The 16,334-nt window shown below is 45.1% G+C and overlaps 2 protein-coding genes across 2 annotated transcripts; both read right to left on the bottom strand.

Moving 5' to 3' along the window:
- Positions 1-900: 900 nt before the first annotated feature.
- On the bottom strand, positions 901-8,610 carry MPZL3 (myelin protein zero like 3). The gene is made up of 6 exons (XM_049799588.1): positions 8,497-8,610; positions 7,028-7,194; positions 5,802-6,012; positions 5,000-5,165; positions 4,055-4,118; positions 901-2,032 (listed from the first exon to the last, which is right to left on the bottom strand). Exons 1-6 carry the CDS (start codon positions 8,573-8,575, stop codon positions 2,006-2,008), a joined length of 714 nt encoding a protein of 237 aa, XP_049655545.1. The 5' UTR covers positions 8,576-8,610; the 3' UTR covers positions 901-2,005.
- Positions 8,611-8,916: 306 nt separating this feature from the next.
- On the bottom strand, positions 8,917-14,788 carry MPZL2 (myelin protein zero like 2). Its single transcript, XM_049799594.1, has 6 exons — positions 14,452-14,788; positions 12,135-12,301; positions 11,611-11,821; positions 11,217-11,361; positions 10,673-10,760; positions 8,917-10,173 (listed from the first exon to the last, which is right to left on the bottom strand). The coding sequence occupies exons 1-5, from the start codon at positions 14,504-14,506 to the stop codon at positions 10,700-10,702; spliced, it is 639 nt and encodes a 212-aa protein (XP_049655551.1). The 5' UTR covers positions 14,507-14,788; the 3' UTR covers positions 8,917-10,173; positions 10,673-10,699.
- Positions 14,789-16,334: the final 1,546 nt, after the last annotated feature.

Raw genomic sequence — 16,334 nt, 5'->3', positions numbered from 1 at the left:
GGCCACAGGTTAGCAGGTATCCTAGGGTCAATACAACTTGACATACTCGGCACAACATAGTCAGTCAGCTGTTACCCCTTTGGAACAAAAGATAATGCTGCATAGAACTGGCACACTGCCTCCTCTCCAGTCACTTTTGAAAGTCTATTTTCATCCTTCCTCTTCCTCTGGAGTACCACAGCAATCACCGTTCTCTACTCTAGTATCAGCAGTTTTAATGGTACTCAGAGCAACTTCCATACAGCTAGCAAAGGAAGAGAAAGTTAAGTCTTACTCATGCTCAACACCATTCACAATCTAGAATACTATAGCTTCAAGGTGACAATTTAGCTTTGCACCAGAAAGAGATTTGCCCAGGATCTAGCCCACTGTTTGCAAAGGAGTCGCAGTTGAAGGCAAATATTTTGCAGAAAACAAGAGTCATTTATTTCCACAAAGAACTTGAGTGATGTATTATTGCTGAAAGTGGAACAACAAAGCTACTTCCTCTAGGCTGCATATCCCACCAACACTTGTTCTCTGGCAAGTTTGGGTTGGGAGAGACATTGTGTCCTCAGGAAGCACAGACTGTTTAAATATTACTTTATAGTAGGCAGGAGAAAAATATATTTCTTTATCTGGAGACGCAGACCTACAGCTAACCTGCTTTGCAGTCAGGAATTTCAACATACCTGTAATTGGCAGCCACCACAGAGCTGCTGAAGGGGGACTCAGTACGTGTTCCCTTTTGAGTTAAATCTGTTCCCTAAACCCCTTTACCCATCATCATATGACAATTTCTATAGCTAAGCAACAACTCAGGATGGCAGTTTTATGAGTTCAACTCTATTTAGCCATATTTAGCCAAATAAGGAAATCCACAGCCCAGAATGAAACAAAACAATTTATTGATAATGGCATATCAAAGTCAACAGTAAACTTACAACACATATGTAAAAGGAGACTATTTGACCAATGCCGCATACAGAAAGGAAGCAGAAAACAGCAACTGTTTAGGTATTGAGCGGACATGAATTCCACTGCTCTCTGTCATCCATTATTGGACAACATCCAGGCAGTAATGATGCATGTTTAGCTGTTTCCCTAAAATGGTACCTAAAAGAAGAGAGGAGGAACGTGACTGTTCTTCAACATGGAACATTCCTTTGGACACTGCTTGAGTCAATGGTTGAGGTAGATGGGGTTATGTTTCCCCAGATAGAGAGTCCCCATTTACATTTCTGATTTAAAAAAAATAGTTTTATATGAATTGTGCTTCACTTCTACAAGTAGAAGGAAATGTACCTAGTGATGCAGCTGTTGGACAAATAATAAAAAAAAAAAAAAAAAAAAGGAAAGATAAAACTCAATTATGTAAGGTAACACTACTGGTGACTTAAAAATAGAATCAGAAAACAGTAGGAACAAAACTGTAATCCTGTAGCTAAGTGGCAGATTAAACCAAGAAATAGTTGAAAATCAGTAGGTTCTCTTTGCTCCAAGACAAAGGATGCCATATATCCCCTTAATCAAACTGTTTTAAGTCCATAGCAAATATGTTCCCAAAAAAATGAGAAGAAAACATCATCAATGCCCAACGATGATCACCTTAGAGAGCTGACATCACTCTGGAGTAGCCTGTGCTTCAGGCAATTCAAATTCAAGGGCACAAGAAAGGAGGGATGTCACCAATAATAAAGGAAACAAATTTGCACGCAAAGTAAGAAACATGCACGGTCAGACTGCTGGTAGGAAATGGGCTGTACAGCTGTAGGCACTGAGGTTTCTGTAGGCACTGGAGAAGTGAAGAGATTTTTTTTTCACCCCCAATAAATTAGAAAGATTTCAAAAATCATTATTTTGTGCTTAAATGAAAGTGAATTATCCCATCGGCAGTATTCTTCCAATCTACCAAGATTAGAGCAGGTCCCTCAATCTGCACTGGTTATCCAGCAGCCTTCGTACCTATCTAGCCATGATTTTCAGTGCTTCAATTTTGTTCTTTATCCACAGCTTTAGTCTTTCATCAGTATGGGTCTTCCTCATCCGTGTCCTAAACGGGAAGTATGGAGAGAGAAATTGAGACTATGTCTGAAGAGATGAACCAAGTTATGAGTTCAACAAAATTTTGAGTCTGCTAGGCTTCTGACAAGAGCTTAAATGCTCTCCAAAATGCCGCTGTCCTTGAATAAGCCATAGGACTTGTAGTCATATAAGCATTTGCAGCTAAATCTGTTTGACTTAGCACAGATACACAGACAAATTGCCACTGTATAACCAACACATGGAAGTGTGTTTTAAGAGAAGTAGCAGCTAAAGCTCAAGCAAAAGACAAACCATAAAGTGCAGACAGCCATCTTAAAAAGCACCACCAATCCCTATGGTGAAGGTTCAGAACAGCACAAGTCATTGTTTTTCAGCTACAACCAAACATCTACTTTCAGATCTCCACTGTCTATTGTTTTAACCACAGTAATCATTTGATAGCATCCCCACAATCCAGCTCTGCAGCTCTCAACTTGAAAGAAACTCAAACATAGCAGCTCTATAAGGGAAATCTCACTAACTTTCCAGCCATTTTAAGTCCAAAGATTTTCACTGGCTTTGCAATTTTAATTATTTGGTAACCTATTAGGCATGAAAAAAATACATCACAGAAACCTCAAAAATGTAGAATCATTAAAGTGAGTGAGCCAGGACATTCAGAGACTTGGTAAGCTAAATATTTCAATATCAGAGAGCAAAGTATCAAGCAGATGACAAAATACTCAATATGAAAACAGCAGGATTATAGCATTCAAATTTGCCTTCTCTCAAAGGATGAGAAGATGTTTTTCATTTTTTAAAATCTCCAACTGCCTGGCAGCATTTGTCTCACCAAACTGGGGCTCCCCTCCATTCCCATCTCTCCACCTGCAGGAAAGCAATGGTGCCTCCCTGCTCCCCTGCACGTCACTTGCAATAGCCGTTCCACCTCCCATGGCAACTCTCCCTTTTGCATAAAGCATTTTCTGCTTTCTGCTCCTCTCAAAACTCTTGTTCCCAATACTGCTGCGTTGTAACTGCTCTAAATATTTCATGTGCAACTTGCATAATTGTTCAGTTTTCATTCTGTATCTAAAAGCATAGAAACCATCAGCACACACCTGTCTGAAGGCTCATGCATTTAGTACATTTTAAATCACTGGCATTAGAATAGTGAAGCAAGCAACATGTATTTAAATCCTCCTTAACATACTTCCTGACCTTGTGTAAAAGATGTAAAGGTGCGTCTGAGGTAAGCTTGCTCTGGAGGACATTGGGGAATAAATGAAAACACTCTCAAATTAAGCATATTAGTGAGCTTACTCTGGAATGCGCCACACTTAGGGCTGTGGCTGCTAACACCAGCACACAGAACTTAGAGGCACATTTTACAAAACAAGTACAGCAGGTGGCAAAAACATTCAGTAGTTTCAGCACAACACATCTGACTAACAGAAGCTTGCTGATAGGGCAGCAAACGAACAAGCAGAATTAGAAGACAACTGCCACTTCACAAAACAAAACAAACAAAAAGCCAGAAAGAAACAACCACAAGAGTTTAGCAGGATTCTGTTGTGATGACAACAGTGTAAGCAGGAAGATCTTCAAAAGAGAGGCAAGACTGCACACTACCACCTTTGCATGAAACACAGTGGATTGAGGTATCACTGTCTCCGTTCCCCACCATAGCACTGCCAAACCTCAAACTGGTTTTGCAGGGCCTTTCAAGAAACTACACAGCACAGTAACTAGCACTTAAAATTCTGGATTTTCATCTTAAAAATATCAGCTTAAGATTTCAATAATGTCAAATGAAAAATCATTTTGGTGGATCTCAAGACAACTTCCCCTACCAGCAATGCAGCATGACCAGCAGTTCTCACCCCCTATAGCCCATACATGGAAAACACCAAGGAGCATAAGCCTAGCCATTTGGGACACTTCTTTGACATCCAGCGGTGTTACAACAATCTCTACCTGCTGCTCTTAGCACCTCCTCTGAGCACCAAAGTTGACAAAACCACTTATGAAAACACCAGCTTTCACTTACCACACAGTTCAGAAACCAGTCTCTGAGTTTACCCAAGCAGCTGTCTGTCTCCGTATGTTCAGGCCTGCAGAAAAAAAAACCAAAACAACCCAAAACAAACCAGGATTAGGTTGGACTTTTCCCCCAACACACATACTAATATCTCCTGTGGACTGTGAATTCTGGTTCTACCACACTGAATTGACAGCTTTTGAACATGATGAAAAGCCTTTGACCCTGCACAGCAAAACCAAACAGAATAAAGAATGTCAGGTCCCACATTTTGAAGGCAGACATTTCACTTAAATGCCATGAAGAATACAACAGGAGTTGCTATTTGGCCAGCAAATCTTACAACACTAACCAGAACACTGTATTAAGAACCCATTCTGCAAGAAACTGTAGTACTGAATTCATTGCAAAACCAGGTGCAGCTCCAGCAGTAGCAGCGTTACCTCACCACTCTCTCTATTGAATCTTTTCAGAATAGAATCCTCTCCCGTTCTGAAGGGAATTCAGTCTCCAAGTGTTGTTCAGTACCTCGCACCTCTGCTCAGGCCATCATCACAGGGGAACCAGTTAGCATTATTCAGTTTGTTTTGTTGTTATGGATACTTCATACCAAAAAAGCAACACAAAGCCCACATAAGCAAAATATCTTGCTGATTTAGGCTGAAATAAATCCGATTACAGAAGTGAAAGACTGTTTAAACCTAAACTGCTTCAGTTCCATGGCCTCACAAGAATGACAGAAAAAGGGGATGTATAGCACTCGGTTTGTGCTCCAACGTGGGGATTTTCCAAAGCTGATTCCTGGCTAAGTTATGCTCATGGAGAAGTAAATTTCAGTGACTGAACTGCAGACACTGAGAGCTATATAATGAAGGACAGTGGAGAAACTGTCCTTTGGCCTGTGTCAACAGGCCAAAGTAGAAATACAGGCTTTAAGTTCCAGCCAGAACTTACTCATCAGACACTTCGATGGAGGATTTCTTACAGCCAGATTTTTTTTTCTCCTTTAGTACTCCAAATTTCCTTCCCATCCTTACCAACAGCAGAACGACCACAACGACGGACGGGAGAAATACTAAAATGGACAGCAGCACCGCTGAAGTTAGCTGGAAGGAAAGGCCTGCAGGAAAGACAAAGAGCAGCCCAGCTGTACCAGTAGTAAAATATGGCTTTCATAAGTCTCTGTGACAAACATTCATCCTGGACACAGGTTGCTAGCCTTTCCATATAAAGCACATTCCTGGCAGATTTGAAACAGCTTGTCACTGAATCTGTAGGACTCCTATCACATATCCAACACAGTAGGGTGATTTGTATGCAAAAAAACTACAAAGAAAGGCAGGTCATGCCATAGTTCTATCAGCACCTCTAAGCTGCAAATTCGGGGCAGGGCGGATAAGGAAATTAAGTATTACTGAGAATCAGTGTTTATGATGTGACAGTTATTTTTAGACCAGTATTCCCTAAACGTTTACCTTGTTCTACTGCTGTAGAGACAGGAACTCCTAAACAAATGCACACTTCTGATTTCCGTTATCAACACAGCTTTCTCTCTGCCTTCCTGCCCCCAATAAATTCAATTGTTCTCAATGTATTTAACTCCAAAAGAAGGGCTGAGGTAACTCTTGCTGAAATTCTAATGTGGGACCCCATGGAACCCATTCCACTTGTGATGCTCAGACTTCTAAGATTCTGACAAAGCTGCAATGCAGCTGTGTCACATAGACAAGGACATGCTATTGAAAGGGAGGCTTACCCCTCTCCGTAACTATCAGCATTGTCTGGGGAATGTTATGGTACACATCCGGAGGATTCTTCACGCTGCAGATGAACGTCCCATTGTCACTCATCACTGGGCTTTGGATAGCAATGGAAGCATCACCCTTGGCAACATTCCCAACCCAGGATATCCTGTCTTTGAACTTTCCCACTGTTGTTGGGTATGGAACAGACTGATAATGAAAAATCTAAAAGGAGGCAAAGACAAGAATTGCGCCAATAAAACACTCATCTAAGCAAGCAAAGTAAACTACTTTTTGGATTGTAAACATAAAGGAATACACATTAAGAAGTCAGAAAGAATACTCGTTATGCAGGAGACCTTTTCAAGTTACAATTTTAAAATTCTGAGTCAGTCCCATTTCATTACATCTCCAACACTTTTATCTACCAGCCTCAGCTCTCAGATGTCACCATCACCATTCTGACCAACTTGTTCCCTTCTGCAGATCTTCAGTTGAGAAGCAGAGCAGGCTTCTTGCCTCATGCAAGACAGAACATCGCAGTTCTTCAGTTTTTGCTTCTTGCAGTTTTGCTCTTGCTGTCCTATGAGTAGAGACTTAGCAGACCTCACTTCATACAAGCAGCACCCCTTTGTTCCAGGTACAACGACACTCCTAAGAGTTCAAACCCTTCAGGCAGCAGAAGTCACTGATAATCCATAAAGATGTGCATTTTCTGTTTCCACCTTGAATGAGAGACTTCCACTGGGCTTTCAGACTTAAGTATTTATGCTTAGATTTCAAAATGCTGCCAACAAGACAGCAAGCAGCAGCCCATAAACCTTAGAGGCTGTCATCATCACTGTCTTCAGACTGTCAATGCACACATGTTCTTACCACTCCAAGATATAGCAGCAGTAGACTGCATGACAGAACTACTAGGGTGCAGCTGCCTTCAAGAAAGCTACTGAGCAAATGCTTTACAGTCTTTCTATATGTAGCTACAGTGTCCAATGCAGCACTTGTGCCAAAACCCAAAGTTTATCTACTTTATCATCATTACATTATTATGCATTTACATATTTTTTGCCCAAAGAACACTAAAGCAATTTCACATGGGAAAGAAGGTGACAATGAGAGTCCCAAATCCCAAAGTGATGAAGCAGCACAGCAAGGCAAGCAGAAAAAATATAATCAGATTTTCAGCATGCATAGAGGTCCGGTCAGTCTCCACTAGAAAAAGACTCCCTGTTACACTTACAGACTCCATCTGACCACCTGTGAGGGGCCGGTATGTCCAATCTACCGTCAGGCTCTCAGTGATGGGAGAACTGGATTTGAATGAGCATTGCAGCGATACTTGTTCACCAAGGAAAGCTTGCACTTTAGGACTGGCTTTAATTTCCAGGGAAAGAGCTTTGCAGACGCCTGATGAAACAAGCACAAAAGACAAGGATTACATTCCTGTTATCTGTGAGGGGCAGGAGTGATGATGTCCCAAGGGTATCAAAGCCAAAGCGTGTGCAGCTCAACCACAGTCCAAAGACTGAAGCACAGTAGTGACTACCTCCCCCATAATGAAAAATAAAGAAAAGCAGAAAACTTCCCTGACCTATTCTCTGTGGGATTGAACTAGCCCCAGTTAAAAGTATTTCTCTGGAAAATACCCCTGAGAGCCTACAGATATTTGGATGTGGAGATAAAGAGCTGAGAAACCAAACCAGCTGGCACTCTGATGAGTTGCAAAGTGCCAGCTTTAGACTACTTCAAGGCAGTTCTGGCTCTGCCTGTCTTGCCCCAGAGTGATACAGCCACTAACTTGCACATGCACCAGGTCACTAGTCACCCCGCAGCAGCAAGTACTCTCGCTTCTTGTTCTCAGCGTGTGTGCGCAACAACTTCTGCCTCACTGGCCTACTGGGATGCTCCAGGCAGGGATGAGGTCGGCCTGCCCAGCATTCAGCAGGAGCATCACTGGAATCCTCCCTTTCATGAATCCCCTGCTCCTGGCTTGTAAAGATTTATTATGGTGATACTCTGTGCGAAGTTCTACTCGAATTGTCACAGCTGCTTCCTCTGCCGTTTCTACTCAGATTTGCCAGTTCCCGTGCAAGTTGCTGCCGTTGCACACCTGTTCCACGGCCACTGATATAAAACGTAGGGGTCTCAACAACACATTCCCTTTTACTACCAACTCAAAGCTCTAACACCTCGAGTGCAGCTAGCCGGACCCTAGCAAAGCACACCGAGATGGGACAAAGGTACCCGCGCCTCGAGTGCCAGCAGTGGGCTGAGTGCAAGGTCAGCGAACGAACGCTGCCAGCTGCCCACCGAGCCCTGCCGAAACGCCTTCCTTCGCCCCGCACCGCACCACCCCACCCCACCCGTTCTCCTGCTGGTTCCAGCACACACACGGCCCCCCGCCCACAGACCCGCTCCGCGCCGCGAACTCGCCGCGGGAACCGCCCAGCGAGGCCGGGGCCCGGAGCGGTCCGCGGCTGGCTGCCCCCTCCGCTCCGGAACGGCCCATCCCAGAGACTGCCAGCCCACGGACCATCGGGGCCACCACCCCCGGGTGCCCACAGCCCGCCTCCCGTGCGGCGCTCCCAGCCGGACTCGCCGCCGGCAGGGCCAGGCCAGTCCGATCCCGTCCCGTCCCACCCCGCCCCTTCCCGCCACCGCGGCGGCCCCCGGAGGCGGCAGGCCCCGCACCCAGAACGCCCCCATTACCGAGCAGAAGCAGGAGCCCCCGCGGAAGGAAGAGGAGGCGGCGGCCGCCGCCGGCTGCCACCGCCTCGCCGCACCGCATCCCGTGCTCCGCTCAGGGCCGCAACATGGCGGCTCACCTGCAGACAGCGCAGGTGAGGGCGGGGGCAGCCCCAAGATGGCTGCCCCGCGTCGCCATGGCGACGGGTCGCCTCACCTGCTGGGGCGGCCGCGGAGGCCTCGGTGGGCCGGACGGGGCCTCCGGCCCTCCTGGGACCCGGGCTGTCGGCCAGCAGGCCTCCCGAAAACCCCGGGCGGTCCGTCCCTGGGTTAGCCGGGTAGCTGCTTTTCTGGGACTTTTCAGGGCAGAACCTGCCCTCATTCGAGGCACCAAGGGCGTGTGGAACCACGCGTTACCCATATCACCATCAGTGCTCTCCACGAGGCGCCTTTATTTACGACACGCGCGATTGGAAACGAACGTGTACAAACAGATAATGTGGCCAGCACATTACAGGTGGGGTAATAAAGTCATAAAGCTACTCTTTCGACAAATGGGCTGATGTTTTGATTTGGTGCTGGTTCAATACAGTAACAGCTCTGCTGTTCCAATGAGCTAGGCTTCGTTTGCCTTAGAGAGAATATGTCTGTGGAGGTACAGGGTACGTGCTAAGGGACCCTGTCTAACGCAGGGGTGAGACACGCTGGCGGTCACCTGGGCAATAAACGGCACCCAGAGAAAGTGGGATATTGCTGTTGTCACTGGCAGCCTGATACTGTGCTGGCAGCCATGGACTGCTGCTACCCCACCAGACGGCAGCGGGACAGCGCACCGCCGGAGCATCGCTTGCTCAGGGCTGTCTCTGAACTTGAACCGCAGCAGCTGCTGCCAGCCACACTTTTGGGGCGCCTACAACAGTGCATGTACAGTGGCTGAGTGGGGGACAGAAGCATCCCACCTGGTGCTGGTGTGCTCCTTCAGAGGGAAGGGGGGGAGCGGGGAAAGAAGGCCAATGTTGGGACATACCAGCAGAGCGGGAGAGGAAAGAGGAGGGGAGCTGCTGAAGCACATGGCCGCGTGCCACGCAGCAGGAGACAGTCTCCTCAGCTACCATAGTTACAAAGCCTACTGAGGCAGCAAGAGATCGATATAAAAAGCACACCCACTGGTGAACATTATCCCTAATAAGAAACCACATACATTCCCAAACTATAATACTTCTCAAAGTAGCAAAGAGATTTAAAGTATGTTGTAGTAACTGGCTGCTCCTCTGATCCCTCATGTAGTCAGTCTTCCTTTTCCTGATGTCAGAGGATTCTGAGGGAGGAACAATGGGGCAACACATATGCACCTTGCCATTTTTAAGGTGCAAGAGTGCGTCTGCTCAGATGCTTTGAAAGTCTCTGTTCAGTGAGCTATATTGGCATTTTGTTCAAATCTTTTGGCATGTTTTCATCTTCAGAGCAGCTTTCTTCACATTCTGCAGGTGTGAAGATTAAGGAAAATTCCTTGTTCATGGGGCAAGCTCCTCCTGCTTTGCTTCAATGAAGGAAATCTATAACTTACGTTAATGTCATCCTCTTTCCTTGCAAGAATTTCAGGTTGAGCAGGGATACGACACTCGCAGCGTGAGGCGTCTGTAATTCAGCTTTGTTCTAACATCCAAAATTACAAGCTTTCACCATCTGCTTTAGAAGTACCTAAGAAGAAAGATTATATGAAAACCAAAACAGATTCATTAGTCAGGGTTACTGTTGAAAAAAAAATAGTAGAGGCAACTGCTGACCTCAGAAATTGAGTGGGTAAAAATTATGCTGAACTGTTTCAGCAAAGCCAGCAGATCTGGAAACAGTTTTAGTCTTCCTGTAGCAATTTTAAAACAATAAAGATTAAATGAATCAAAAAGATTCAAAACTGGCAAAAGGAAATTAATTCAATCCTCTCTATCCACAAAGCAGTTATGTTGCAGAAAGCAGCAACAACAGCTTTCCTACCAACAGTCCTCAACACCGTTCTGTCTCCACTGCCTGTTCAGTCTTCAGTCTCTCTGAAGGTCCCTCAAGAGCAAACTGCAGCTGTGGTTTCAGTTGTTTCTGTTTACGGCTACCATGGCCATAGAAGTGAAATACCTAAGTAAAACTGTCTTAGAAAGTCTGCCGTAACACTGAGACATAAATTAGAGAATGTTTGAATGGATACCTGCGTTGTGTATACCATCAAAGATCTCTAGTCTTCCAGTGGACTGGCTTCCTTTTCTTCTCTAATCTTCAGATTCTCCTTTTCTCTACTGTTATAGAAAAAGGAAAAAAAAAACGAAAAAAAAAACCAAATCAGCACCAGACATTCTGAGCAGCAGAGTCACCTTCTGAGTTACTTCTAACATACATAACATATAAAAAGAAGTGCTATGATAAGAGAACAAGCATGCTAGATGTGTGGTGAACACAGTGTTAGGTTCGCGGAGGAAAGAACAGAGTGATTGGCTGCCAGCTACCACCACAACAGCTGGATGCTTCTCTGAGTGAGGAGCCACTGTGAAGGGCAAGAGTGAAATAAGGACTCCAAAGCTTGTTCATCCTGGGGCTCTGTTCTGACTGCAAGTAAGCAGCCAATTATTGCTAATCATGCTGGCTGTTTTGCATTGTAGATGCTTAGTGTAGGGTCCAAGTCAATGATTCAGAAGAGCTATAGAGGTACATTTGACAAGCTTTCCCAGAAGACTTTCCCTCTTCTCTGTCCTTACAGTTCAGTGTCTGCCACCTTGATCCTCTTCTCTTGCGCTTTCTTCTGATGGTGTCGACAGATAATCACAACTGTCACCACAATGATCATCAGAACACAAGCAGACCCAATGGCCACCGCCAGGAAGTGGATTTCTGAGAAATGCACTGCACGGAGAGAAACAGATAAATGAACAAGAAGGACACACAAAGGGCTCTTGATATGTGGCTGAGAACATGTATTCGTGACTATAACCTTCTCTCAGGCTCCTTTTTTCCTTGTATCCATTAACTACCGTCATGCTTTCTCTTTATAATCCCTTTTCCTATGTATTTTCCCAAATGTGGAGGAAGACCTGCCAATGCTTCGCACTGACTAAATTCACATGACCTCTGGTGGGGTTCTTGGCCTCTCACCTTTCTGCACAACTCTGAGTCGCACTTCACCAATTGTGCCATCAACATCTGGTGGGTTCTTCACCTGGCAGGTGAATGTCCCATTGTCAGTGGGCTGCAAGTTCCAGATAACGATGGAAACATCATTACGCTCAATATTCCCATCCCAGGTGACTCGTTCTTTAAACCGCCCAGCAGACAGCTTGTAGGGCTCCTTCAGGTAATAAAATACCTACAAGAAAGAAAGGAGTCTGTAATTCCTACGTACTGTGCGGTGTTTGTGATAGAAGCAGCACGTGGAAGTGGAGTGGCACTGGCTGAGGCACATGGCCGAAGCTGAAGAGAGCTGTGTTGGCCCAGTCACTCTCAGATGAACTCTGAGGCCATTTCAAAAGACGGTGCCTTGTGTATTTCAGCTGTGCTTGCCCATTCATATCCACAGCTGGAATTTTTGCAGTCACCAGGCTTATCCAGTGCTGGGCCTTGGGACTGGTTTGTTTGGGCAAGTGTGCATCAATGAAATGGAGTGTAAAGGTCTCACTCACTGGCTCATGAGAGCTCAGGTCCTCAGGCTGGAAGTTCCACGTCACTGACAGGTGCTGGCTAATAGGGCTGCTGCTGGAAAAGGTACATTTTAACCGCAGGTTAGTGCCGTTCACAGCGTCCACTTCCTTGGAAGTGTAAACTTCCACGGCTGCCACAGGCCACAGTGCTGCAGGGAAAACAGCAGGGGTTAGAGGTAAAGAAAGCTGCTGTCTAGGAGTAAGCTCATCACTTTTCCTTATCTGCATTTAGTCTACGCAGGAGCCTGCCTTATCTATCCCTGTCAATGTTCAACCTGACAGTCACAAGCACACAGATCTAATTACACTGAGGGAGGTGATCCTGTGTATGCAGAGATCGCCTGCGCTTCATGGATTTTGTCAGCTGATGTGCAGGCTGCGCAGTGCTGGTTTTCAGGGACTTTGCAGTTGTCTGAACTGCTGGTACAGTGCTTACTTTGTAGTTTTGTGGCTGCACAGTTACACTTACAGATCTGATAACTGGTTGAGAAAGGACCACTGAGAAGGACTTGTCTATAGGGACAATAGACTTTGTTTGGGGGGGAAATGTCTTCAGGCATGAGCAAACTTGACATCTAGGAGGTGCAATGCTGTTGTAAATGCCACCCCTCCTTAAATATACACTTGTGACTGGCACCAAAGATATCATATAACTTTTCATGTGCTTGTCGTGGTCACATTTTCACAAGTGATTACATTCTACTGCACTTAACTCCCCAAGCAGATTTCTTCAGAAAAGCAGTCCTGCCCTTTCAAGGAGCACTGCTGAGCCCCAGTAAACAATTGCTATTTCCTGTGCTAGAACTTTCCTTTATATGCTTTGTATTATCAGCCTGAGTGTCCTGCACAGCATGGTGAAAACTGCTCTTATTGATGTAAGAAGTGCCTGTTAGAAGGTTAATAGCCCAGCTGGACAGCTACAGTCAAATATAGTAAGGCTGAGGAACTCTACAGGAAATCCTCAAGGTAAATCTGTAAGCATTTGCTCGTCAAAGAAACATCCTCTGTTAACCAAACCACCACAGCTGCCTTTTTAAAAATAAGTTAGCATCGCTAAGTTGGTGCTACCCTGAAAGAGAGACAATCAGCAAGAGAGACCATCAAGACACAGAAATAAGAAAAATGAAAAATAGGAAAACCAAAGGGTTGCTGGTGAAGATGCCTCATGCCTGAGCCCTGGTTGTCCTCTGGCTTGTTCTGCCATTCCAGACCGAGTTCAATCACTCTGGCAGATTGGTGCTGCCAAAACTGTGGTGCTGTAAGTGCTCACTTTTTTCCCCGCAATCGTGGAGTTGCTTGCCTGACTGCTTTAGCTCTCTGAGTTAGTTAGCGGGTTAGTTTCTGCAAAATAGCAGGGCTGAGCTAAAAATCTTGCTGCTGCTGAAAGGGACAGTCCTCCCTGTTCCTTAGCATGTGCTCCCATTAGCTTCCTTTTCCTCACTGGTCAGACTAACCCAGCAGAAAAAGAAAATATTCACTGTCACTTTAGGAAGATGAGTTAACACATGCCAGTGTGATTCAAGCAAAGAAAAGTTTATCTGGGGTTGTAAAATATGGCTTCATAACAAAGAAAATCCATACCTTTCCTGTATTTGAAAAGTATTTATAATCAAAGATTTCCTTGCCAAATAATTTTTCTCAAAGGAGAAAATACTTGAAATGCCAAAACATTAAGGTGTTCACATTTGAAAAACTTCATTGGCAGAGATCATGTTACTCATCCAAAGATTCGGTGTCAAATCTTTTCATATTAAAATCCCTTAAAAGAACAAGTGTGGGAAATAAGTGTAAAATACTTTTTTCAACATAGATTACCGAGCGTATCCATGTGCTAATGCATTTGGGAAAGGAGGACATGATGTTCTTAGATTCCAGCTATATTGATACAAGTCACTGAAAATTCAAGCGAGTTTATTGTTGGTCTGGAATCATTGCTGTGTGAAGGATCTAAACCCAGTGCTGCCTAACAATCTCGGATTGTCTAGTAACAAAGATAGTGAAAAAAACATCTAGGAGTAAAGTCCAGATTCCTGGCAGGAAAGGAAAAGATGTGTAACCAGAGCTGAGAATGAGATCAGTGTTCTTCTTCCGCTTGAACACACCTAAACCTGTTTGTTGAAGAAACTCAATCACTTCGCGTCACTTGCAGTGAACCCTGGACTGAAAGAATCACAGCAATCGTCTACAACAAGTATCTGAGACTGCCTTAAGTCGCTGCCTTAATGAGGACGATAATTAAGGGATCAGAAGAGGAAAGTCAAGATGGCAACTGAGGCCAGACAGTACCAGGTTTCCTTACCTTGGAGCTGTACCCCAAAGAAGAGGACAGCACCCAGCCAGTTGGGGCCATGCATCAGGAAGACAAGTCCGTACTCCACAGGTTGAGCAGTACCAGAAAGAGAAATTTGTTTCAGGTTCTCAATAACCTGATGAAAGATGAGTTTCTCAAAGCGTTCCCAGCACAGCGGAGCAAATTCCTTTCTCTCAGCTTGGCCTGCAAGGCAATGTGTGTATTCCTTCTTGCTTGAGTCAGAGAGCACTCCCTGCCCTTGCACTGAAAGGCAAGGTGTGGCCAGCACAGCTCGCTTTTGTGTGCAAAACAGGGAGAATTTCCAGGTAAGATTAATTTCTTCTGCCTCCCATATTCCTTTGCTCTCTTGTGTTGCAATCATCCCTCCTCCCAGCTTCTACCTGAAACCACTCCCCTCTTGTGGGAGGTAATTTTGCTCCTAAAAGAAAATTTGCCTGAAGGTGTTTGTAGATAGCCCGAAGGAATGAAAGCCATTTGTTTAGCACAATCCTGCAAACGATCCAAAAAAAGCAAGCCAAAATAGCTGTGGCAGCAGTGTGGGCACATATCCAGAGGATGGAAGTGTTCTACTGAAACAGATACCTACAGTAAAGGGATCATTATAATGCTACTTGGTTGCAGCCATCCCGCAGAACTGGAGACTGTATTAACTGGGGCTTGTAAAGTTCTTGGAAAAGTGAGAGACAATTACATTGGACACAAGTCCAGCCGGATGGTAGTCCAGGCACAGCTGGGGAAACCCCACCGTGTTCAACAAGCAGCACAAGGTAGTAGAGAAACTCAGTGTGACACAAAATATTTTCCTGGTGGTGCGTGGCAGCTGTGAGACCATGAAACTGAGTTGTGCACGTGTGTCAGCAAAATAAGGATGTTTGCATTTGAAGACCATAAATCACTTTAACAGCAGAACTTGCTGCTGGCTATGGCTGTGTTTGTGTCTGGTCCGTGGTCTAGTTCCAAGAAGTCATCCCAGGTTATGAGCTTTCGTTGTGACTGATTCTAATTTTCCTTGCAGTAGTGCCAAGGCAGGGACGGGGAGGGTGCCCTAGCCTCTGGGTGTTTTGAAGGGCTCTCTTCAGCTCGGAGCTAATGAGCAGAGTGAGGGCACTCTTGCTGTGCAGCAGTGTGGGCTCCGATGGGATGTTTTGGATTACCTGGGATGCACTGAGAGGATATCAGAACTGGCCAGAACAAGGTTTTGGTGGAAAGAGGACAGCAGCAGGACTCTCTGACTTCCTGCTAACGAGCAGCTGTGTGAACAGACATCTCTCCTCTTTATTTGCTGCTATTAACATCCTTGTGGCAATTTCTGCGGAGAATACTGAATTCTTTTTAACTTTTAAACTTCAAGTTACAAATCTGGCAATGTAAAAAAGCACTGAGGCCATCAGTCTCATGGATTGTTCACAGAACAGCACAGACACTTACGTCTCTGCTCATAGCTCTGAGATACCAGATATCCCTATTTTCATGGGAATAATTTGGCCCTGTGTTAACCCTTCATCACTGCATCTCCCCAGATTTCCACTCAGTTACTATTCCAAAATGTCATCTCCATTTCTTTTGTTGCCAACATAAATATTTATTAGGCTGGGGTTTTGTTCAGATTTTGTTTCAAGTATCTGTAAGGCAGTGCTCAGCAGTCAATTTGCTGCCGCCTCCTAAGATATTTCTGCACAGCAGCAACTTCTTATCCTCAGGCAGCCCATGCAGAGTCCAGTAAGACAAGTATGTTTCTTGCTGCAACTGCCCTTTGCCGCTCAGGCCACATAGCAACACTACTGGCTCTCACTTAAGACTACATTTGTGTAACAACACACAGGACTGGGAAGAGGGTCTGTTCTGATCTTTACCTGCAGACCTTCAATGTC

This window comes from Accipiter gentilis, chromosome 5, assembly GCF_929443795.1.
Source record: "Accipiter gentilis chromosome 5, bAccGen1.1, whole genome shotgun sequence".
NCBI lineage: Eukaryota > Metazoa > Chordata > Aves > Accipitriformes > Accipitridae > Astur > Astur gentilis.
This window is presented reverse-complemented; position numbering and strand designations above follow the sequence as displayed.